Source organism: Euphorbia lathyris, chromosome 8, assembly GCF_963576675.1.
Source record: "Euphorbia lathyris chromosome 8, ddEupLath1.1, whole genome shotgun sequence".
In the NCBI taxonomy this organism is placed as follows: domain Eukaryota; kingdom Viridiplantae; phylum Streptophyta; class Magnoliopsida; order Malpighiales; family Euphorbiaceae; genus Euphorbia; species Euphorbia lathyris.
In genome coordinates this window covers 41,385,541-41,411,397 of record NC_088917.1, presented here as the reverse complement: position 1 = coordinate 41,411,397, position 25,857 = coordinate 41,385,541, and the positions used below count along the sequence as shown (strand labels likewise).

The window sequence follows — 25,857 nt, the reverse complement described above, 5'->3', positions numbered from 1 at the left end:
TATATATATAAAAGGTATTATGGGTAATTTATAATAAAATAGTCTAGATATACAAGTTGTTTTCAAATGAGTCTAAATATGTAAATAAGTTGTTTTTAAATAAGTCTAAATATGTAGATGGACATCCATTTAATTTTCAACATCTGTCTAGAAGATTAGAGCCTTAAATGGAAACCAGAAAACCGGAATCGCCGGTAAAAGAAAGAAAACTAGAGAGTAAAATAACCCTTCAACCCCTCTGATGTAACCTCCAGGTGTGCAATCTTATCTGCTAGCCTATCTTTTCTCATTTTTCTCTTTCTCTTTCCCTTCAAATACTGATTCATCCAAAAACAAAACCCCAGCTTTACCTTTTTCAAGCTTCCCTCTCTTTCAGACCTTTCCAAAACCCTCTTTCACCCTTTCTATTTCTCCCACAATAAATGGCTACTCATCTTCTTCCTCTGAATTCCGTTAGCATCAGAGCCGGAACTCCGAGACCCGACCCCTACAGCCGGAGAACATCTTCGAACAATTGGTGGTCTCCGGTTTTTGGTTGGTCCTCCGAGCCTGACTACATTGGCTCCGAGACAAAACCGGACAAAAAAGAGAGCAGATCGGAGCCGGATCTGGAACCTAAACAGGCGAGATCTCGGTTTGTTCCTGGTGGTTTCACGGAAGAGAAGGCGAAACAGCTCCGCATGTTGACCAGTGACACGTCATCATTTCACGACGTTATGTATCATTCTGCAATCGCTTCTCGTCTCGCTTCCGATATCAAGGGCCGCTCTGATCGGTAGTTATCCGATCGCTCCATATGTATTCATGATTCTTTTATATGTATGGGCTATAGTTTTCTGAGAGCAGCATAATATGGTTTGCGATCTTTTTTATTTTCTTTATTTTGGGATTGAAACCTTTGATGAATTGTTAGTTGTAAATTAGATGATGTACAAATCAGATGTATGAGTGGTGGTGTTATAATCCAAGTGTTTTTCGTTGATTCCACCGGAGAAACGTTGATGTTATTATTATTGTTCAATTTCAATGGGTGATTTTAATCATCAAAACATTTTTTAAAATGCGCAGTGATGTACCAGCTGACGGTGAAGAAGAAAGGGATACGGAATGGAATTATTAAATGCTTTACTTTAGTTAATTATCATGTAAAATGAAGTGTCATAAAATATTAAATCCAAGTTGCAACTTGGGCATATTTACATCTTGGATTTGGAATTTAAATTTTAGTCGGCAAGTATCCAAATAAGAATATGCTTTTATCAGGATACTCCTTTGCGTCCTCCCATATAAACTGTCTGTGTCTACAGTGAAAATCAACTATTATGACACAAATACCACTGTTGCAGTTAAATTTTCATAATATGCAAACTCTCTTTACGGATCAATTGCAAATGCTTAAATGACATATAATTTATTAGTAATTATATTTGCAAGCCAAGCTTATTTAGTAAGAAGAGAGACAATACTATGGATTAATCCCATTTTCTTAAGGGATAAGGTGTATATTTATATTTTTCCAATAATGTTATCAAGTAAGATCAATTTTATCCTTCGCTAATTGAAAATTTAGAAAGATCATTTTATTATTATTTAACTCATTATTTAATTATCATATCAAACTTTGCAAACATCAATTCAAAATATTTATTCTATTACTGAAACAGTTATAAATAACATGCCGAAATGATAATATTTAAGTATGTCAAATATAAGTTAAATCACAAAAAAAAATTGCATAAAAATTTGCATACAAACAATCAGTCAAAATACATATAACTGCTTTATTTTATCAACAAACTTATTTAGAAGATCCGATGTGATAGTCGAAAAACTATAAAATCAATCAATTTAAATTTTCGGTCGTATCAGGGTAAAACTAAACTTGCTTGAGTAAATCTGTAATTTTCTAAAAACATTCTTTTATCAATAATAAATATTTTATATTAAAATGTTAAATTGACAGGCAAAACAATTGTAGGATTCAAAAGTGAAATTAAAATGATACAAAATTATCCAAAAAAAAAAAAATGATAGATACAAAAGAGTTGGCCGTTTGAACAGAAATTATCATCAGAAAATGAACCACCAACTTGCTCTAATGCCTTGAGAATATTCTCAGAATACGGACATGAAAATACCCAAACTTGGAATTATTAGTCCGTCCATCTTTTTAATCAAATATAAATAAAATAAAATAAAAAATAAAGAAAGAAAGAAAGGCGGAAACGTCTATGAAACATGTGTTAAGGTGAAGGTGGTCCAGAAAAGGATTGCTTCACGTTTAATTTCTGCCTTGATTCATGCAATTAGTGTGATTTGGTTTCTTTATACAATAATAGAATGCCTTGTTTGATATAAGATCGAAAACACGATTTACTGAAACAACCCAATTAATATAATACAATTGACACGGTTATCATATAAAACCATATACATATATGGATAAGATAAAACACTAAGCACAACCCTAAGGCAAGAGTAAAACCATGTACGCTTAGCATTAACATTACCATTACCAAGGGTGTAATCAACACTAAACAATTCAAGTGTCTTCCGTAATTAACAATGACAGAAGAAAAGAAAATTATTCACTTTATAAAATTATACTAACAATCATATTCATATACATAAGGAAAGAAAAAGAATGTTAGCTCTCCCTCTCCATTGCACCCCTCATATTGTCATTCAAATAGATAGCAACTGAACATTATAACAACAGGGAGAACTTAGTTTCCTAAGGATCCAACGCAAAATTATCGCCTTCACAAGTTATAAACCCAATAATTAGGTTTCTTTTTCTCAAACACTTTAACAAAAGGAGCCTCCTCTGGTTACTATTTCTTTCCCATAATATTATTGTTACATTCAGCTAATGTTTCACAATAAAAATTTATCAACAATACTAACTCAAATTCTTCTTATAAAGAGAGTTAAAGCTGTTATTTTATTCATAAACCTAATGAAAGATTCAGTACAAAAAAGCAACATACCATACCATACCAGACATCCTCTATCCTTCACTTGCTCTCAATGTCATATAAATCTGTTCTGTACATAATTATCAAGGAAATTCCAAAACAAACAAGTAATAATATATAACTCAAACACAAAATATTTGCAACCATCCTAAAAAGTTACCAAAAACATTTGAAAAATCAAAGTGTAAGGTTTATACCCATTCATGTATTGTATTTGTATTCTATTACATCTTAGCCACAACTTCTCACAAACTTCCAAGGCTTACCACTAGCTAAATCAACTTATACAAACTACACCATTCCCAACTTCATCACCATAAATTCACAAGATTAAGTCTTATTATTGTTATTATTTAGTCAATGCAGTTAAATTGCCCGGCAAATAAAAATTATTAAATTCTATAAAATCAAATACAAGTTCCACAATTTGAGACCATTACTTTGATAAGGCTTCGGCCTGCAGTAACAAAACATATTTTGAGTTTCCAAACTAGTTACAAACATGTCCAAGGCTAGAAATATTTCCAAATTCTCTTCTCATAAACCCCACTTATTGAAAACATAATTCTATGGCAAGATGTTTTCCCTTGGCCCAATTTCTCCCAACTGTTGAACCTTTATTCAGTTGCAAAAAGGTAAAAAGGAAATTTTGGATATGCTCAGGAATTTGAGCCATTTGCATCATTGAAATAGCCTAATTTCCTGTTGAATTTATCATATAATCAATCATCAGACCTTGGTGATATATCTATCAGTTGTAGCTACACAACTTGCATGCTATTATCAGTAAAGTATCAACCTCACAAACTACAAGAACTGCATAGGCATATTGAGTAATAGGCAATGTAATGAGACTCCTGAATCTTCCATAAAGGAAATATTTATACAATGAAATACAGACCTAAGACACTGATCTTTGACATAATGGACTTAGAGGTCATAGATCTAAGCTAAGGCTGTACACAAGAAGATTCGTCTACACCAAAATTCACTTGAATACCAAACACCGGTGCACCCTAAACAACATGGGACTCTGAATGAACTCAATAGTGTGATCCAATGGGAACGAAAAAGGAATTTCAGTTCTGATAGAGAATAACCAGCAACTTAAGAGAAATAACCAAGTAAAAGAGAAAGCTTAGAGAAGAAGATAATGAACATAAGATAGATAACAGGGATGATATAAGATGAATACAATGGGAATATACCCACTCACAGGGACAAGCCCCTCCCCTGACCTCTGCTACAGACAGCAGGTTCAGAATAAGGTAAACACATTCTGACCCTTTCTCACAGCCTCCTCCTTTATTCAATAACATCCTAACCGACACACATACAAACAGACCAATGTTACTTTGCCACATGTCCTTCCTTCCTTCTCTCATAGACCTCCAAACCTTAGTGTCTTTATCCCTTAAGGTCCTTGCATCCTTGTTAACAATGCCATCCACTGAAATGGGGAAATTAGGACTTTATGTGAGTTTCATCCTCCCATGTGGCCTCTTCGATGCTTCGGTTGCTCCACTGAATGAGCCGTTGCTGTATGCTCTCACCCTGTCGGAGAGTTGTTCTTGTAGCTAGCACTATTTCAGGTTATGTGGACTCATCGACAAATATTTCAAATCCCGTTGGAAACAAAGGTTCCACGTTTCGTACTGTGGTTGTCAGTTTCAGCATTGGGTCATGAAAAACGGGGTGAACCTTGGACTGCTCCGGAAGTTGCAGTTCATATGCCACTGGCCCGATGCCCAGCTTCTGGTTTACCCTCCAAACGATAGATTGTTGCTTATAGGGTCACAGCTTTAGGTAAACCCAGTCCCCTTCGTTGAAAATCACATCTCGGCGATGTTCTTCATTGATTCCTGAGCCTTGGCCAAATGTGCTTTCAATTGTGTTAGGACTTCAGACCTGTCTTCTAGCTCTCTTGCCACCCATTCCACTTTAATCTCTCCCAGAATGAACTAAGATGGAGTCGGGGGCTTTCTTCCATAAACTACTTCGAATGGGGTCATACCAGTGGATACGTGGAAGGTGGTATTCAACCAATATTCCGCCCATGGAAGCCAATGAGCCCAAGTTTGGGGTTGTTCCACAGCAAAACACCTCAAATACGCCTCCAAACAATGATTAGTCACCTCCGTTTGCTCGTCCGTCTCCGGATGATATGTGGATGACATTTGTAGCAAAGTTCCTTGGATTCTAAACAATTCAGACCAGAAATGGCTCATGAAGATTGGTTCCCGATCACTTACAATTGTTTTTGGAATGCCGTGGAGTCGCACCACCTCTTTGGCAAAAATGTCAACGAGTGATCGAGCTAGGTACGGGTGTTTAAGTAGGACAAAATGTACGTACTTACTCAAACAATCTACCACCAAAAAGATAGCATCGAATCCTTTGGATTTTGGCAGCCCGGTGCCAAACTATATTAGGGATATTAAGCGGTTGAAGTAGACCAGCTAGAGCCAACTACATCACAACAACAACAACAAAGCCTTAGTCCCGAAATGATTCGGGGTCGGCTAACATGAACCATCATATAAAACCGTGAAATCAAGTCGTGTCAGCGACACAAATTCTCTCCCTCCACTTTGTCCTATCCACTACCATATTTTCCTCAATCCCCAATAAACTCATATCACTCTCGATCACCCTCCTCCAAGTTTGCTTAAGTCTTCTCCTACCCCTCACCACTACATCCCTTTGCCACTCTTCAGTCCTCCTAACCGGCGCATCAAGCGCTCTTCGTCTTACATGGCCAAACCACCTTAGTCGGTTTTCCCTCATTTTATTCTCAATAGCTGTAACCCCCTACTTTCTCGTATGACCACACATCTCACTGACATCTTATGAATGTGACAGTGTTTCACTGCCCAACACTCCGTACATATGTTGGTTCATGTCATAAGATGTGGCTAAGTTTTACGCTGGCCACCACAAACCTACCGCAACCCTCCTCCTTTGTACGGGCTTGGGACCGGCTATAAATGCCACCAAGTGACCCTCATAGGCGGAGTTAGCCAACTACATCACAATTTCGAACAAAATCTTTGACTGATTTGCTCATCTCGACCCAATAAACGTTAGCAGCCAATCTACGATAAGTCCTATAAAATTCGAAATGTCCACTCGTCGGAGAAGCGAGAAACTCCTACAGTAACGACGGGCTAAGGGCTGATTTGGTCGAAATCACCAATCTGCTCTTTTATAGCAGTATCCCTTCTTTCAATTGGAAACTCGACCATGAGTGTGGATTCTGCTGTAAGTCTGATCTTATTTTGTTCAGTTGAACATCCACTTCTTTGGTAAGTTGGGCTCCATCTTCCCATTGCGTACAGGAGGCAATCAATGAGGAGAGAGCTTTGTCCTCGCCCCTGCGGGAAAAGGAATCAGCAACCATGTTGAGATTTCCAAGCTTATAAAAAAATTCAAACTAATAGTCCAAGAGTTTGGCCATTCAGTTATGCTGATCACAAGTAGTAAAGCGTTGGTTGAGCAAACGTTTCAGACTTTTTTTTTTTTGGCAATAAAGACCCTAAAATTCTTGCCGTGCAATAGTTAGAGCTAAACCCATAATTACTTTGTCATAAGCGGATTTAGCCAAATTGCGGGCTGCCAACGCCTTGCTAAAGAAAGCAATAAGTCTGGAATTTTGCATTAGGACTGCTCCAATTCTTCTACTGGAAGCGTCGCACTCAATATCAAATGTCTCGGCAAAATTGGGTAACGCCAACACTGGTGCTGTCATTAGTACCTGTTCTAGAGCTTCGAAAGCCTGCTGAAATTCAGCAGTCAAGTTGAACCCATCTTTCTTGGTCAAATCAGTGAGCGGTCTAGCTATTTTTCCATAGTTAACAATGAATTTCCGGTAATAACCGATGAGTCCAAGAAACCCTCTCACGCCTTCCACAGAATGGGGGACTGGCCAAGATACAATTGCTTCTGCTTTTACTGGATCCATGGCAACTCTATCACCTGAAATCACGTGCCCCAAATACTCTATTGTGCTGCCCCCAAACTGGCAATTTTTGAAGTTAGCCACAAACTGATGGTGTCGTAACCCAAGGCTTCCTTGGCATGCTTTAATTGCTCTTCCCAACTATCACTAAATATCAGAATATCATCTAAGAAAACAAGAATCGACTAGTGGAGGTAAGACCTGAAAATTTCATTCATGGTGGCTTGGAATGTCGCCAGAGCATTCATCAAGCCAAACGGCATCACCAAGTACTCATAGTGTCCGTCATGAATCCTAACCGCAGTTTTCTCCACATCTTCTTCCTTCATCGGAATTTGGTAGTAGCCCGATTTTAGATCCACCTTTAAGAAGTAGCGGACTCTTAGTAACTCATAAAGTAATTCGTAGATTGCATGATCCGCTGCCCAACTTATTCCAATTCCAAGATCGAATCGGCATATCAAAATGGGATAGTTATCCAGTATCGTGACTTTGTTCAACGCCTGGTAGTCCACGCACAACCTCCACGACTCATCTTTCTTTTTTACCAACAAAACCGGACTGGAGTACGTGCTGCAACTATTACGAATGATGCCTTAGTTGTTTCTCAACCAATTGTTGATCGTCGCCCTGACATCTCCGTTCAATAAAGGCTATTCTGCCCTCAAGGTTGCAGATGTACATCGAGGGGTCCGTGGAACAAGCTCCAGTTGACTCCTTGGTCTCGAGGTGGTATTCTGACCAACCTGAGCTCCACCCTCATCGTTGCATTCCGTCTCATTAATCCGTGTAGCCCTTCCTCGTGAAATAGATTCCATCTGCATTCACCGACTGCTTTTCTTGCTGCTTCATCCAGTAGGATATCCTAACTTGAAACTCCTCAAAAGCAATCTGCACCGTAGACATTTATTGAGACAACATGGCGACCATGGATTGAGACAACATGGAGATATGTTTCCCCATTCCATTGAGTTTTTCATACCCCACAATCACCGATGGTTCAAGGATCCGGTAGGTTAGACCAAAATGATAAAGAATGACCAACAACTTAAGATAAATAAAAGTAAAAGAGAAAGCTTAGAGAAGAAGAATACTCTAATGTTAAATTGATGAAGATAATGAAGATAAGATAGATAACAGGGATGATATGAGATGAATACAATGGGAATATACCCACTCACAGGGACAAGCCCCTCCCCTAAGGAGGTCCAAAATAGGGTAAACACACTTTGTCCCTTTCTCACAGCCTCCTTTATTTAATAACCTCGTAACCAACACACATACAGACTCGTGTACAAACACACCAATGTTACTTTGCCACTTGTCCTCCCTTCCTTCCCTCGTAGACCCTCCAAAACCTAGGCCCATCCTTTGTGTCTTTATCCCTTAAGGTCTTTGCATCCTTGCTAACAAGTTCCAATAACAATATCCAAATAGTCGTACAAAGATACATCCAGCAATACCATATTTTCATAGCTTTTAAGGGAACTATGCAAGGACACTTTTTTGTTAGGTATTAACCAAACATTTGGAAATATATTAAACTCAAATCATAAAAGAGGAATTCCAATAATCATTCTAGGCACCCTTTTAAATTTAAAATGAAAATCCAGAATATATCATCTTAGGGTTCCTTTTCAATTGAAAAATAAAACCCAAAACATCCATTAATCTGGTCTTCATTTGCATCATAAGTTGAACTATCAACTGATACCTCCAAAGTCTAGACAAGCTAACTCATGGGTAAATTCGTGTTTTGGCAATTCATAATTGTACTATGTAATGTGCAGCATATATATTCTGGGCCAACCTAAAATATTCATTAACAACTTTCCAATAGATGCCTAAGTCTAACCAATGAAATTCCTCCCCTACTTCCATTAGTAAGGATTTTGTGCTCTCACATTGTTTAAGGAAAATAATCAGAACGAGGGATAAGGCACAAATTTAGCCCTATGGTTATGGGGGAAGAGCGGATTTGCGCTTCAGATACAAAAATAGTGCAATCTCAAGCCTAACATTTCAAGCCTCATTTAACCGAAGATGAGTTTTTTCATTGCACTGCCTGCCTTAAGATTGCACTATTTTATAAATTGAGGCTAAATCTGCACTATTTTATGCATTGAGGCTAAATCCGCACTATTTTATGCATTGAGGCTAAATCCGCTCTCCCAGTAACCATCTTCCTAAATTTGTAGGCAGTTCAGTATTCATCTGGTTTCAGTTTTGATGCAATTCAAACTAAATTTAGGAAGCATGAACCCTAACAGAAAGAATATTCAGTAACAAGCTCAAAATAAATCAACATCGCAGAAATCTGAGTAGTTTCAAAAACCAAAATAAGCACACCAAAATATGATGAATTATACTCAGCAAAAACAGGTCAAAATCATATTGCAGAATTAAAGAATGAATTTCATTGAAGAAGAAAGGATACACCAAGTAAAAGCCATGAGCAAAGCCACCAGCTAATACAGCCGTAAACACACGGTCCCTCACAACAGGATTTCTACGCAGAGCGATCCGAACTGCAATCGAACGCGGGGCGAACCTATGGTTAAAAGCCTGAATATCTCAGGCATAGAAGAAAATAAGAAACAAACTTACTTAGAGGAAGAACGGGTGCATAGATAAGAGGAACCAAGAACTTGAATTGGGGTCCTCTTTTCTGATTTCGAGCGAGAACCTCTCTGTAAATGCATATGCATGCAAATCAAGCAAACGCTTCAATGATGTTATAAATATAATAAAAAGGAGAGGGTGATAGAGAAGCTCACTGGTTTGATGGGTCAGACATTGATAAGGAGCAGCAAGATGAGATTGAATTGGAATTTGGACTAGTATTTGTGGGTTTGTTGTGATTGCAAATAATTACAACGGGCGCTCCACGCTGTTTCAGCAAAGGCGGAGAAGTTGATAAAAGATGGATTTCACCTAAACAAACTATTTAAGTTTAATTTATTTTAGGTCAAATAACACTTTTTTTTTTAGGGAAAATTACAAAAATGGGTGTAATAGGAGGCCCATTTACATTTTCAGACTCATTATCAACCAACTTATATATATAGACCGATTCATTTTGAAATACCCGCAATACCCTTCATATATATAAGAAACTTAATCACAATTCCTCCCCTTCTTTTTTTCTACGCGAGTAAACCATTCTCTACAGCTCTCCCTCTCTTATTTTTCATTAAGGCCCTTCATTGGAACACATCAATCCAAGCCCAAGCATTGTCATGTAAGTATGATGTTAGTTTCATATGTTTAAATTGCTTTTAACTTGTTGATGTTGTTTTTGAGGTTAGAAATTTGTAAAATCTGTACTTGAAGTTATTCGCGGAAGATCGCGTGCTTCGCAGATTATGATTTCGATTCGCGAAATCTTAATATGCGAAGTCGATGGAAGGTTGTGTATACGTTTGTGATTCGCATACTTCGCGGAATTCGCATATGGAATATATGCGAAGATATGGTGTTCCATTATTTGTTTCGCATATATTACGTATTTGCGAAGTATGCGAATGTATTTGCGAAATATGCGAATTCGCATATTCTAATAATTGTGAATTCTGCGAATTCGCATATTCGAATAACTGCGAATTATGCGAAGTGTATGTTATTTCATTATGTTATTTCATTCTGTTATCTCATTCTTTTTTTGTTTATTATTGATAGAAGCATGTCAGCCCAGTTTGTATTGTGTATAATCATGTGGAATGGCCGGTGGAAAACAATTGGTAAGACCATGACATATGAGGGGGTGAGAAGAAATTGCTGAAGATGTCACCAGGAATGAGCTTGGAAATGCTGCAAGAGATAGTATACACTACTGCTCATGTTGATCCAATGTCATTTGATCTGCGTATGACTATGCAGTTAACGTACGGTCCAAAGAAACTACATGGGGCTGTAGTTCCGATTGTCGATTCAAGTGATGTTGAGTGTTTTTATTATTATTGTAGGATGAAAACTGACGATGTTACCCCACTATATGTTAATTTTGAGTCACGAACAATCCAACCGCGAGTCATGAAGGTAGAGAATGTTATTCATTCAAGTTGTGATGCCAATGCCACAGTTCAATTGGAAACAACTCCTGAAGTAGATAACACAGCTGTTGAACGCCAACCTCATAGGCCAGGAAAAGAACCAATCACTGAGTGCAATATTGCATCCCACAATCCTGGTTTAGATGATATTAGCTCGAATCCGGTTTATCGTTCGGAGGACCAGATGTACGACGATGACATTTAGGGTCATGATGACACAGAGGAAACGGTAAATGATGGACAACCTACCCCTCCGAGACAATTGCATTGCGAAGCTGGTCCCCAAAGCAGGGTATTGGCAGAGAATGTAGAAACAATAAGGAAGAGGATGTTGGGGTTTAATGTCCTATAGACAATTGTTCTAGAATATAAACTTAACGTAAATGAAGTGTTCTTTACATCATTTGTTTTAATAAGATATGGTTTCATAACTATATAAAGGCAACCTCTTTTAAGAACTAAATAAGTCTAATAAAAGGAAATCCCTAAGTTTGTTTAAAGTGATTATAAAGTGTTCATACAAGCATGAAGTGAGACGAAACTTTATAATAAACTAATAAACTTAAAACCACCCCAAGTCAAGTAATATGTTTAGAAAAAGGATTGACATATCACTGTTGAGACTTGCATATAACAATGTTTTATGTCCAGACAGAGAGCTGATCTCACAAGCTTCAGATATGCAGATATCTGGACAGTTACATGGATCCAATGAAAGGGAGTTCATTAGGATTGGGGACCCGACTTGAGATAACAGGATGGGTAGATTTATCCTTGTCATCTGTTCATCTCATTGGTATTAATAGGTATAAGTAATCCTCAGACTCAAAGGAATGTTAATTAGTGATTCTGAATTATGGAATGTGATACTTTGATCCTGTTGTAACACGATCCATAACAGAGATGACTCTGGGGTGTGAACGTCAGACGTTGGGTATCACAGGAAGTAATTGCAGGATAGTTATACATTGGATTGAGCATTTGTCACTCCCGATAAATGGGAGATACGTCCAAGGATCGCTTGTGGAAGACTTAACTCTAAATCCTTGCAAGGTGATAGCTTAAGACTTGAAATGCAGATTTCACTTAACCTATCTAATTGGAGTTAACTCGGCATGTACAAGTAAAACGAACGTCTCGCTATATGTGACTTGACATTATCCATAGTCATAAGATTCAGTTCAAGGATGTAGTTGATAAAGGATCGAATTATACTGTAACTAATACGGAAAGGTCAACGACAGAATCGACTTGTCTTCTTATAGTTCTAGGGGAATGTTTCGGATTTGCTAATCACATTTCGCGTACTCATTCCGTTATGCAAAGATTAAATATAATTCTGAGAAAATTAATTTAATAGTTGCATACGGATAGAAGCAATAAGAACCTAATGGGTCACACATAAGACTTGTAGCGCAAAAGAGAAACAGATGTTAATTGATTGACGGAAGCCCAACTGAGTCCACTAAGGCCCAGTACTTAAGGGGGGCGATTTTATGTATGTAAAATACATAAAGAAATTAATTTGATTTTAAAGCAGTCCTAATTAGATTATGATTGTGAATTAAATTAATTAAAGGATAAATAAGTTAGGAGGTTTAATGAGATTAAATTGCTCCTATTATTATCCTAAAAGGTTATTATTATTATCTTTATATTAAGATATAATTATAGATAATAAATAAGAATTATATTCCGAATTAAATTCTTATTCAGTAACCTAATTCTATCTAACTAGAGTTTAGATACAAGAGAGTATATATACCCCCTTATATGTAAATTTCGGCCAAGCCATTGTCTACCGAAGAGAGAGAATTTCGACCCCCTGTTGAGGACGAGATTATTCACCGCTTCCTTCCGTTTCAATTTATTATTAATCTCTTTCTCTATTCCTTGATCTTGTGTTGATTAATTAGAGGCAATCTATTCTTGATTGCTTTCATACGGTTGAATTCTAACTTGGTTTTGAATTGTGTTTCTGTCTTGTGCTCGGAAACTTAAGAGTTGTGGGCACTTCGATTGCAACGGTAGATAGAACATCAAAAGGTATTTCCTTCTATCCTCTTTATATGAAATAACGATTAACGGATCTTGGGTTAATGGAAAAAGGTTAAAATTTTTATATTTCCGCTGCCAAACGTTTGCCTATTTTCCTTAAGTGGTATCAGAGCCTGCGTTAAATCCGTTATTTCATATATGAAAATTAAAAGGTTTTTCAATCAGATTGAATAAATATTTATAGTTAGGTTAATTAACGAAACCGTTTTAATTAATTAATTCTAAAGATAAATAAGTTTTAATTAATTGTTAATTAAAATAGATTATGCATATGTTCCTAATTATTTTGGTTGATAATCATTATAACAAAAACTATTAGTTTTATAGTTAGATTGATAATCCTAAAGATAAAACAGAAAATCTTTGAAAGGTTTTCCTATTTTCTGAAAATCGTTTTAAAACTGTTTTAATACTGATATATATATATATTTAAAAAAAACGGAACAGTAGTCCAGGTTGCGCCGCGAGGCAGCAACATGAACTACTGTTCACGGTTGCTGTCTCGCGGCAGCAACCGTTCAGCGACGGCCAGCCGTGGCGCTGCTGCCGTTTAGGTCTCGGGCCCCTTTGCGAGCCCGACACGAGTAAAAGCCTATTTTGTTTAAAACCGTTTTAAAATAAAATAGTTTTAAATATATTTATATATATAAGTTTCAAAAATTAACAGTTTTCTGTTCTGATTATCGAATGAAAAATTTATTTAAAAGTTTGTTTTACCTATTTGTAAATCAAAAGTATTAAATGAATTAAAATCAAAATAATTGGGATATGCATAAGTAAAGTTTTGTATAGTTGTATTAATCTAATAGGTTAATATAGAAGATACGAAACTGATAGAATTAAAATTGGATTAAAGTTAATTTGATGAGTTAATGTGATTAACCTAAATATTACATAAGTATTTTATGTAATCAACCAATTAAATTTATTTAATTGAGTCTATGTATGTTTGGAGTTATGGACATATTTGGACCCTCTATTTAGTCTTTTGGTATTTTTGAAATAGGGCCTCCGAGTCCTGCCTATCTACTATCTATTGTAATTTTTGTAGGAAAATAGACAAGCCTAGGCATAGCGGAATAATAAAATTTTATCTATTTTATCTATTTCCCTTTTCCAAGATCTGTTAATTGTTATTTCATATAAAGAGGGATAGATAGTAATACCTTTATTGATGAACTATCTACCGTTGCAAACGAATTGCCCACAACTTGTTATTTATCAACTCGTGAACCATGAACGTTTGATTCAATACAAAACCAAAAGATAATCAGTAATCAACCTTCAATGAATAGCAATCGCAATGATTACCTCTAACGGAAATCGATACGAGATCAAAGAGGGAGTAAGAAATAAAGTGAATTAGCCGAGACGAAAGACGGAACGATTCCTCCTCTTCTAGTTTATGTGTGTTAGTGAAATTTAGGGGTTAGGGGAGTCTATTTATAGACTTTTCTTAACCCTAATCCCAGTTGTGTTAGGTAATTAAATAATTGGAATCTTATTCGGAATAGGATTCCTAATTAGATAATTAAATAAACATTTTACTATTATCTAAATAATAACTAATTATATCTAGATAATTATTATTAATCAAATTAATAATTAATTAATGTTAGGGATAATTAAATAGAGTTTTAATCACATAAAACTTCTAATTAATATTATCAGCTAATTTTTTAATTTAATTGATAACCATAATCAAATTATAATTATTAATCAAATTAATTTATCCCTAAATTAATGTAAATTTCGGCCTATATGTGTATGTCCCACTAATTACATTTTCGTCCTCCGATTCCAAGTCCCATATGCGACCCATTGGGTTCTTTATTGCCACTAGCCGTATATATCATTTGAAATTATTCATCACGATTAATTCCAACATATATATATAACGGAATACCGTCGAGAGCTGTTACTAGCAGAACCTATGATATTCCCCCAGAGCAATTAAGAAGTCAGGTTGATAACTGACATTAACCTTTCTGTATTAGGTACAGTATAATACGATCCTTCATCAACTATATCCTTTCGGTCAATTCCTTATAACCATGGAACGTGTCAAGGTTACATATAACGAAGAGTCTGGTTTTACTTGTACAAGTTGAATTCACTCTGAAAGATAAGTTAAGTGAAATGTTTATTTCTACTCTTAACTGTGTCACCTTACAAGGATTTCCGTCAATTCACCACAAGCGGCCCTTTGGATATATCTCCCATTTATCGGGAGTGACGAATGCTCAATCTGACATTAACCATTCTGTAATTACTTCGTGTGATACCCAACCCTACTCTCACACACCCTAGGGTCTCACCTATTGGATCGTGCTCGCACAAAATCAAAGTATCAGACTCCGCAATCCAGAATTACTAATTAATGAATGTTTGAGTCTAAGGATTAGTTATACCTACTAATACCGATGAGATGAACAGTTGGCACATTAGATAAATCACTCCATTCTGTTATCTCAAGTTGGGTCCCAATCCTAATGAACTCTTTCATTAGATCCATGTAACTGTCTAGATATCAGAATATCTAAAGCTTGTGAGATCATCTTTCTGTCTCGACAGAAAACACTGTTACATGCAAGTCTCAACAGCAATATGCCAATCCCTATAACATATTACTTGACTTGGGTTTACTTTAAGTCTATCAGTCTATTATAAAGTATAGTCTCACTTCATGCTTGTATGAACACTTTATAACTACTTGAATAAACTCATGATTACTTCCTTTGCGAAAGATTTGTGCCTTTATATATAGTTACATATTAATGCTATATATCTGATTAAACAAATGACCAAATAAACAATTTATTCATTAATATTAATATCCAAAACAATTGTATTTAGGACACTAAATTCCAACATTCTCCCACTTGGACTAAAGCCAATTATTTCTAAAACTAATACCAGAAGAACTAAGATGTTTATCGTGAGCTCTTTGTGGTAACGGCTTGGTCAACGGATCTGCAACGTTGTCCTCAGTAGGCACCTTTTCTATTCTCACATCTCCTCTGGCTATGATCTCTCTAATGAGATGATATCGCTTGAGATAATGTTTGGATGCATTATGAGACCGTGGTTCCTTTGCTTGTGCAATGGCTCCATTGTTATCACAGTACATAGTAATGGGATTTATAATGTCAGGCACCACTCCTAGTTCTGTTATGAACTTTCTAATCCAAACAGCCTCCTTTGCCGCTTCTGCAGCTGTGATGTACTCTGATTCAGTCGACGAGAAAGCAACACTTCCTTGTTTGGAACTCTTCCAACTAACTGAACCTCCATTCAGGATAAACTGGTATTCTGATTGGGATCTGTAATCATTTTCATCAGTCAGATGACTAGCATCTGAATATCCTTCAATTTTCAATTCTCCTTGTCCATATACGAGGAACATGTCTTTAGTTCTTCTAAGATACTTAAGAATGTTCTTGACAGCAATCCAGTGATCAAATCCTGGATTCCCTTGATATCGGCTCGTCATACTTAATGCGAATGCCACATCAGGTCTAGTGCAAAGCATAGCATACATGATCGAACCAACCGCGCTGGAGTAAGGAATTACAGCCATGCGATTCTTGTCACTGTCTGTTTTAGGACACTGACCATTTGATAACTTGATACCATGGACCATTGGTAAGTTACCTCTTTTCGATTCATGCATATCAAAACATTTTATCACTTTGTCAATATATGTAGATTGGGATAGTCCGAGCAGTCTCCTTGATCTATCGCGATAGATCTTGATCCCTAAGATGTAGGCTGCTTCTCCCAAGTCTTTCATGGAGAAATTACCCGATAACCAAACTTTTACTGTTTGCAACATTGCCACATCGTTTCCCATAAGTAGTATATCATCAACATATAGTACTAAGAAAACGACTGAGCTCCCACTTGTCTTCTTGTAGACACAAGCCTCTTCTGAGTTTTGTTCGAAACCAAATTGTTTTATGGTTTCATCAAAACGCTTGTTCCATCTCCTAGATGCTTGTTTGAGTCCATAAATGGACCTTTGAAGTTTGCAAACCTTGGTTGCATCCTTCGATGTGAAACCTTCAGGTTGCATCATGTATACATCCTCAAGCAGGTTTCCATTTAGGAAAGTTGTTTTCACATCCATTTGCCAAATCTCATAATCAAAATGAGCGGCAATTGCAAGCAATATTCTGATGGATTTGAACATGGCTACTTGAGAGAAAGTCTCGTCATAGTCAATACCTTGTTTTTGACGATATCCTTTCGCTACTAACCTAGCTTTGTAGGTACTAATCTTTCCATCCATGTCAGCCTTCTTCTTGAAGATCCACCTGTACCTAATGGGTTTTATCCCTTCGGGTGGATCAACCAAAGTCCACACTTGGTTAGTATACATGGAGTCCATTTCAGAATTCATGGCTTCAAGCCATGCTTTGGATTCTGGACTAGCAAGAGCTTCTTCGTAGGTTTCGGGTTCATCGTCTAACACGGGAACCAGTTCGTCATCTCCCACTAGAAAACCATATCTAACTGGGAGTTCACGAATTCTTTGAGACCTACGAGTGGGATATGACACTTGTGTTTCATCTAGTGAAACGGGTTCGGGTTCAACTTCTTCTGCGTTTTCAACATGTGATTCCTCTTGAACTTCTTCAAGTTCAATCGCGCTTCCATTTTGTGTTTCTTCCAGAAACTCTTTCTCTAGAAACACTACGTGTTTGGATACTATTACCTTTTGGTCATCTGGATGATAAAAGTAATATCCCATAGTTTCCTTTGGGTATCCAATGAAGAAACACTTGTCAGATTTGGGATCCAATTTATCTGACACAATACGTTTGACGTATGTTGAACATCCCCATATTCTTATGAAAGAGAAGATGGGTTTTCTACCAACGAACAGTTCGAATGGCATGGAACTGGTGGATTTGGTTGGAACTCGGTTTAAGGTAAATAGGGCGGTTTCTAAGGCATAGCCCCAGAACGATTTTGGAAGAGCAGTGGTGCTCATCATGGATCGTACCATATGTAGTAAGGTGCGATTTCTCCTTTCTGATACACCATTGTGTTGTGGTGTATAAGAGGTGTCCATTGTGAGAATATTCCACATTCATTTAGATAACTCATAAATTCTTCAGAAAGATATTCTCCACCTCGATCAGATCGAAGTATTTTGATAGTCTTCCCTGTTTGATTCTCAACTTCATTCTTAAAGCATTTGAATTTCTCAAAAGCTTCTGACTTGTGTTTCATCAAATAGATATAACCATATCTAGTATGATCATCTATGAAACTAATGAAGTATCTGAATCCTCCTCCTTGGACTGACATAGGACCACATACATCTGAATGTATCAATCCTAGAGTGTCTGATACATGCTGACCTTTATTACTAAAGGGTGTCTTTGTCATTCTTCCTTTTAAACATGACTCACACGTTCCCATCGATTCACAATCAATTGAGTCTATAAGCCCATCTTGATGTAGCTTAAGCATGCGTCTCTGGTTTATATGGCATAAACGACAACGCCACAAGTAAGTTGATTTATCTAATCTAAGTCTTTTGGTATCAATTGTGAAAGCAGAAACTTTATCATTCAAAACATAGATCCCATTTAATGATATTCCTGAAAAATAGAAAATACTATTTCTATAAAATTCACAACCATTGTTCTTAATTGAAACATGAAAACCATCTTCTACTAGACAGCTAATAGAAATAATGTTACAAGACATATCCAGAACATACAAACAGTTCTTTAACACTACTACAAGTCCTGATGGTAGATGTAGATCATAGTTTCCAATTGCGAGAGCGGTAACTCTTGCTCCATTTCCTACTCGCAAGTTTATGTCTCCTTTCTTTAACTCTCTAGTCTGCTTTAGCTCCTGCATATTCATACAAATATGAGATCCACATCCGGTATCTAATACCCAAGATTCAGACTGTGAAATTGAGTTAATTTCAATATAGAACATACCAGAAGTAGAAGCACCGTCCTTTCCCTTCATGAGAGAAGCTAGGTACTCCTTACAATTTCTCCTCCAATGCCCATCTTTACCACATAAGTGGCATTCCCCTTTGGGCTTCTTGACTTGCTTTCCTTTGGCTTGGGCCGGCTTGCCTCCCTTGTTCTTCTTGGGATATTTTGGATTGGGAAAATTCCTTTTCCTCTTCTTTGATCCCTCAATCACAAGAGCGGGTACCACTTTATCTTTCTTCACATTTGCCTCAACTGTCTTGAGCATATTAGCGAGCTCTTCAAGACAGGTCTTTAAGTCATTCATTTGCTAGTTCATGGTGAACTGTGAATAACTTTCTGGGAGGGATGTAAGAAGTAAGTCGACACTTAGCTCATGATCCATCGCGAAGCCAATACTAGAAAGTTTGGTGATATAACCAATCATCTTGACACAATGTGTCATAACAGATGTGCCCTCTTGCATCTTGGAGCGAAACAGCAGTTTTGATATCTCAAAACGTTCACAGCGAGTCTGTTTCCCGAACAGCTCTTTTAAGTGCATGAAAATAGAATAGGCATCCATTTCCTCATATTGCCTTTGCAGATCTGGTGTCATTGATGCAAGTATGATGCACCCAGCGTGTTCATCATCGGATTTATGCTTCTGATAGGCATCAATCTCTTCAATGGGTGCATCATCAGTCGGAAGAGCGGGTGTATCGAGTACATACCCTATATTTCCGAACTTCAAAACAATTTTGAGGTTACGAAACCAGTCGGCGAAGTTTGAACCATTCAACTTGTTATCGGTAAGGATATTTCTTAGATCGGTTTTCGACATGATTGGTTTTTTAGAGTACGAAAAATTAATAACCTGAGAGTGAGAAAAGGTGACGGATGTTATTCATTTGTTTAATTCACATACAATTTAAATACGTTGGACTTTTATGTTTTTAAATTGCTCCCACTATTTTACCAAATTAATAACCCTCCATATTAATTCAAAGGATATTCACAATTCCTTTAGTGAGCTAGAATCCTAACTCCTGAAATTTCATGTTGAGTTTACTCAACAAGCTAGTTTCATTCATTAGGTAGATTCATGTAATCAATCACATCAAAACATGTGATTTCTAGGTTGTTGGGTTACTAACCACATTAGTAACTGATATGTGTCGTTTATCAATCCCAACCATATTGCCCACTAGGTTAGAACAACATGAGTTTACTCATCCAATTATTCTATCCTAATTTAAGCATTACCCCATATTCGTGAAAAATAATTTTTCGATAATTCAGGTGTTACCATAAGACCCCGAGCTTGAGTTTACTCAACAACCCAAAGGCCCCCAGTACTGCCGGCTGAATTATAATATTAGGGAGGGCAACCGATTTTAATAACTTGTTTATTTACTTAACTTTTGATTAGTGAGGGATTTATTTAAGTCTCATAATCTAACCTAGTCTTGATTTGCTTTAGCATACATCAGACATTCATACATTCAACATTGACAATTATGGACATATCTCTAAGTTTATTCCGTTGAGCCAGAAATGGAATAAAGGGTCACCCTAAGGAAATACTAACTATTACATATTTCTTTTTGGGTCCTCCGTCTTCTCCTTGGCGCCTTGAATTACAACAATATTCAATTTCAAAGACAACTTCAATTTACTTGAAGGGATTTGGATGAGAAGAGAAATACAATAGAGAGTAAGAGAAGGCAGGACACGCATGTCCTATTTAAATACCAAAAGACTGAATAACTATTAAAGAGGGTCTAATATGTCCATAATGCCAAACATGCATAGACTCAATTAAATTAAATTTAATTGGTTGATTACACAAACTATTTATGTAATATTTAAGTTAATCAAATTAACAACTTAAATTAATTTTCATCCAATTTTAATTATGCATATCCTAATTAATTCGAATAATTCATTTAATACTTTGAATTACTTATACCAAATATTTAGGTAAAACAAACTTTTAAATAAATTGATTTTGGTAATCAAAACAAAAATTTTAATATTCTGAAACGTATACATATATATATATTCAAAACCCGGGCCTGTTTTAAAACGATTTTAAAACGGTATCCGTTTGGGTCAGGCCGATTTTAATCGGCCCACCCCGTTGCGACAGCTGCTGCCTCGCGGCAGCAGCAAATCACAGGGAGCCGCTGCCTTAACGGTAGCGGCGTCTCTGCTGTCGGTTGCTGCGCAAAGCAGCAACCGCCTTACGACAGCCGCTCGGGGTTGCCGCCTAGCGGCAGCGACCCCGAACAGCTGTTCGTATTTATTATTATTATTATTTTTAAATAAATACATATTAATATATATATATATATAACTGTTTTAAAACAATTTCAAAACAATTTTTAGAATATCAGAAATCAGTTTTATCTTTTAGATTAAGTAAAAACAAAAGTTTTAATTATCTAACCATAAAACCTTCAAGTTAAGTTTAAACGATTATCAACCGAAATAATCAGAAACTATGCATAATCAGTTTTAATTAACAAGTAATCAAAACTTATTTATTGTTAGGTTAATTGAACTAATCGATTAATTAATTTAACCTAACAATAAATCTATTCAATTTGATTGAAAAACTCTTTTATTTACATATATGAAATAACAGATTAACATAGGCTCTGATACCAATGAAGGAAAATAGACAAGCCTAGGCATAGCGGAATAATAAAATTTTAGCTATTTTATCTATTTCTCTTTTCCAAGATCTGTTAATTGTTATTTCATATAAAGAGGGATAGATAGTAATACCTTTATTGATGAACTATCTACCGTTGCAAACGAAGTGCCCACAACTTGTTATTATCAACTCGTGAACCACGAACGTTTGATTCAATACAAAACCAAAAGATAATCAGTAATCAACCTTCAATGAATAGTAATAGCAATGATTGCCTCTAACGAAAATCGATACGAGATCAAAGAGGGAGTAAGAAATAAAGTGAATTAGCCGAGACGAAAGACGGAACGATTCCTCCTCTTCTAGTTTATGTGTGTTAGTGAAATTTAGGGGTTAGGGGAGTCTATTTATAGACTTTTCTTAACCCTAATCCCAGTTGTGTTAGGTAATTAAATAATTGGAATCTTATTCGGAATAGGATTCCTAATTAGATAATTAAATAAACACTTTATTATTATCTAAATAATAACTAATTATATCTAGATAATTATTATTAATCAAATTAATAATTAATTAATGTTAGAGATAATTAAATAGAGTTTTAATCACATAAAACTTCTAATTAATATTATCAGATAATCTTTTAATTTAATTGATAACCATAATCAAATTATAATTATTAATCAAATTAATTTATCCCTAAATTAATGTAAATTTCGGCCCATATGTGTATGTCCCACTAATTACATTTTCGTCCTCCGATTCCAAGTCCCATATGCGACCCATTAGGTTCTTTATTGCCACTAGCCGTATATATCATTTGAAATTATTCATCACGATTAATTCCAACATATATATAACGGAATACCGTCGAGAGCTGTTACTAGCAGAACCTATGATATTCCCCCAGAGCAATTAAGAAGTCAGGTTGATAACTGACATTAACCTTTCTGTATTAGGTACAGTATAATACGATCCTTCATCAACTATATCCTTTCGGTCAATTCCTTATAACCATGGAACGTGTCAAGGTTACATATAACGAAGAGTCCAGTTTTACTTATACAGGTTGAATTCACTCTGAAAGATAAGTTAAATGAAATGTTTATTTCTACTCTTAATTGTATCACCTTGCAAGGATTTCAGTCAATTCACCACAATCGGCCCTTTGGATATATCTTCCATTTATCGGGAGTGACGAATGCTCAATCTAACATTAACCATTATGTAATTACTTCGTGTGATACCCAACCCTACTCTCACACACCCTAGGCTCTCACCTATTGGATTAGTTATACCTACTAATACCGATGAGATGAACAGTTGGCACATTAGATAAATCACTCCATTCTGTTATCTCAAGTTGGGTCCCAATCCTAATGAACTCTTTCATTAGATCCATGTAACTGTCTAGATATCAGAATATCTAAAGCTTGTGAGATCATCTTTCTGTCTCGACAGAAAACACTGTTACATGCAAGTCTCAACAGCAATATGCCAATCCCTATAACATATTACTTGACTTGGGTTTACTTTAAGTCTATCAGTCTATTATAAAGTATAGTCTCACTTCATGCTTGTATGAACACTTTATAACTACTTGAATAAACTTAGGATTACTTCCTTTGCGGAAGATTTGTGCCTTTATATATAGTTACATATTAATGCTATATATCTGATTAAACAAATGACCAAATAAACAATTTATTCATAAATATTAATATCCAAAACAATTGTATTTAGGACACTAAATTCCAACAATTTCTCCTCTCATCTAATTCCCTTCAAGTTAATTGAAGTTTTCTTTAGTAGTATAGAAATTAATATGTAATTTCAAGGCGCCATGGAGAAGACGGAGGACCTAAAGAGAAATATGTAATAGTTAGTATTTCCCTAGGTTTGGCCTTTTATTCCGTCTCTGGCTCGACGGAATAATTTAGATAATATGTCCATAACACCAATGTATGTGTCTGATGTATGCTAAAGCAAATCAAGACTAAGTTAGATTATGAGACTTAAAATAAAAATCTCTCACTAATTAAAAGTTAAGTAAATAAACAAGTTATTAAAATCGGTTGCCTCTCCCTAATATTATAATTCAGCCGGCAGTACTGGGGGCCTTTGGGTTGTTGAGCAAACTCAAGCTCGGGGTCTTATGGTAACACCTGAATTATCGAAAATCGTTCTTTCATGAATATGGGGTAATACTTAAATTAGATTATGATAATTGGATGAGCAAACTCATGTTATCATAAACTAATGGGCAATATGGTTGGGATTAATATGAATAGCATATTAGTTACTAATGTGGTTAGTAACCCAATAACCTAGGAATCACATTAAAGATGTGATTGATTACATGAATCTACCTAACAAATGAGACTAGCTTGTTGAGCAAACTCAAGGTGAAATCTCATGAGTTAGGATCCTAGCTCACTAAAGGATTTGTGAAATTCTTCGAATTAATATGGAGGGCTATTAATTTAGCAAAATAGTGGGAGCAATTTAAAATGAACTGAAAGACCTATAATTTTAGATTGATGTACTTCAAAGCAAATGAATAACATACGTTTACTCTTTCTCACTCTCAGGTTAAATTAAAACACTCTTAAAATCATGACTAAAACCAATCTGCAAAATATACTTACCGATAACAAGTTGAACGGTTCAAACTTCACCGACTGGTTTCGTAACCTCAAAATAATTTTGAAGTTCGATAAGATAGGGTATGTACTTGATACATCGATACCCCCTATCCCAGCTGATGATGCTCCCATCGAAGAGATCGATGTTTACCAGAAGCATAAGGCTGATGATGATCATGCGGGATGCATCATACTTGCATCGATGACACCGGAATTGCAGAGGCAACATAAGGAAATGGATGCCTATTCCATCATCGTGCACCTAAAAGAGTTGTTTGGGAAACAATCTCGGTGCGAACGCTACGAGATATCAAAATTGCTACATCGTTGCAGGATGCAAGAGGGAACATCTGTAATGACATATTGTGTCAAGATGATTGGCTATATTACCAAGCTTTCTAGTATTGGATTCACGATGGATAATGAACTAAGTGTAGACTTAATTCTTCAATCCCTCCCAGAGAGTTATTCACAGTTCATCATGAACTACCAGATGAATGACTTGCAAACCTCTCTTGAAGAGCTTACAAACATGCTCAAGACAGTTGAGCCCAATATGAAGAAAGACAAGGCAATACCGGCTCTTGTCATAGAGGGATCAAAGAAGAGGAAGGGGAATTTTCCCACTCCTAAACATCCCAAGAAAGGCAAGAGGGCCATGCCCACTAGAGCTAAGGGAAAGGAAGTGAAGAAGCCCAAAGGAGAGTGCCACTTCTGTGGTAAAGACGGGCATTGGAGAAGGAACTGCAAGGAGTACCTAGCCTCCCTCAAGAAGGGAAAAGACGATGCTTCAACATCTGGTATGTTTTATATTGAAATAAATACAATTTCACATTCTGAATCTTGAGTACTTGATACCGGATGTGGATCTCATATTTGTACAAATATGCAGGAACTAAATCGGACTAAGGAATTGAAGAAAGGAAGCATAAACTTGCGAGTAGGAAATGGAGCAAGAGTTGCCGCCCTCGCTGTTGGAGATTATGCTTTGAGTTTGCCCTCTGGGCTTGTAATAGAATTAGGGAACTGTTTGTATGTTCCAGAAATGTCCAGAAACATTATTTCTATTAGCCGTCTTGCTGACGACGGTTTTCATATTTCAATAAAAGACAAACATTGCGAGTTTTATAGAGATATGATTTTCTATTTTTCAGGAATATCACAAAATGGGATTTATGTGCTAGATGACAAAATTTCTTTATTCGCAATTGATACCAAAAGACATAAGCTAGATAATTCGACTTACTTGTGGCATTGTCGTTTAGGCCATATAAACAAAAGACGCATGCTTAAGCTACATCAAGATGGGCTTATAGAGTCAATTGATTCTGAATCATTGGAAACATGCGAAGCATGTTTAAAAGGTAAAATGACAAAGACACCCTTTAGCAATAAAGGTGAGCGTGTATCAGACACTCTAGGATTAATACATTCAGATGTATGCGGTCCTATGTTAGTCCAAGCAAGAAGAGGATTCAGATACTTCGTAAGCTTCATAGACGACCATACCAGATATGGTTATGTTTACTTGATGAAGCACAAGTCTGAAGCTTTTGAGA

At 36.2% G+C, this 25,857-nt stretch overlaps 1 protein-coding gene across 1 annotated transcript; it reads right to left on the bottom strand.

Annotated features, from left to right (window-relative positions):
• Positions 1-2,574: 2,574 nt before the first annotated feature.
• LOC136202886 (uncharacterized) lies at positions 2,575-9,859 on the bottom strand. The gene is made up of 4 exons (XM_065993849.1): positions 9,714-9,859; positions 9,544-9,626; positions 9,374-9,464; positions 2,575-3,048 (listed from the first exon to the last, which is right to left on the bottom strand). The coding sequence occupies exons 1-4, from the start codon at positions 9,731-9,733 to the stop codon at positions 3,018-3,020; spliced, it is 225 nt and encodes a 74-aa protein (XP_065849921.1). The 5' UTR covers positions 9,734-9,859; the 3' UTR covers positions 2,575-3,017.
• Positions 9,860-25,857: the final 15,998 nt, after the last annotated feature.

Bases quoted from the DNA above. Each gene is read 5' to 3' on its own strand.
- LOC136202886 (XM_065993849.1), bottom strand. From the start codon at position 9,733: ATGTCTGACCCATCAAACCA. The intron at 9,465-9,543 runs GTAAGTTTGTTT...GTTCGATTGCAG, and splicing joins TGCACCCGTTCTTCCTCTAA to TTCGGATCGCTCTGCGTAGA. The intron at 3,049-9,373 runs GTATCCTTTCTT...AATTATGTACAG, and splicing joins GCTCATGGCTTTTACTTGGT to AACAGATTTATATGACATTG.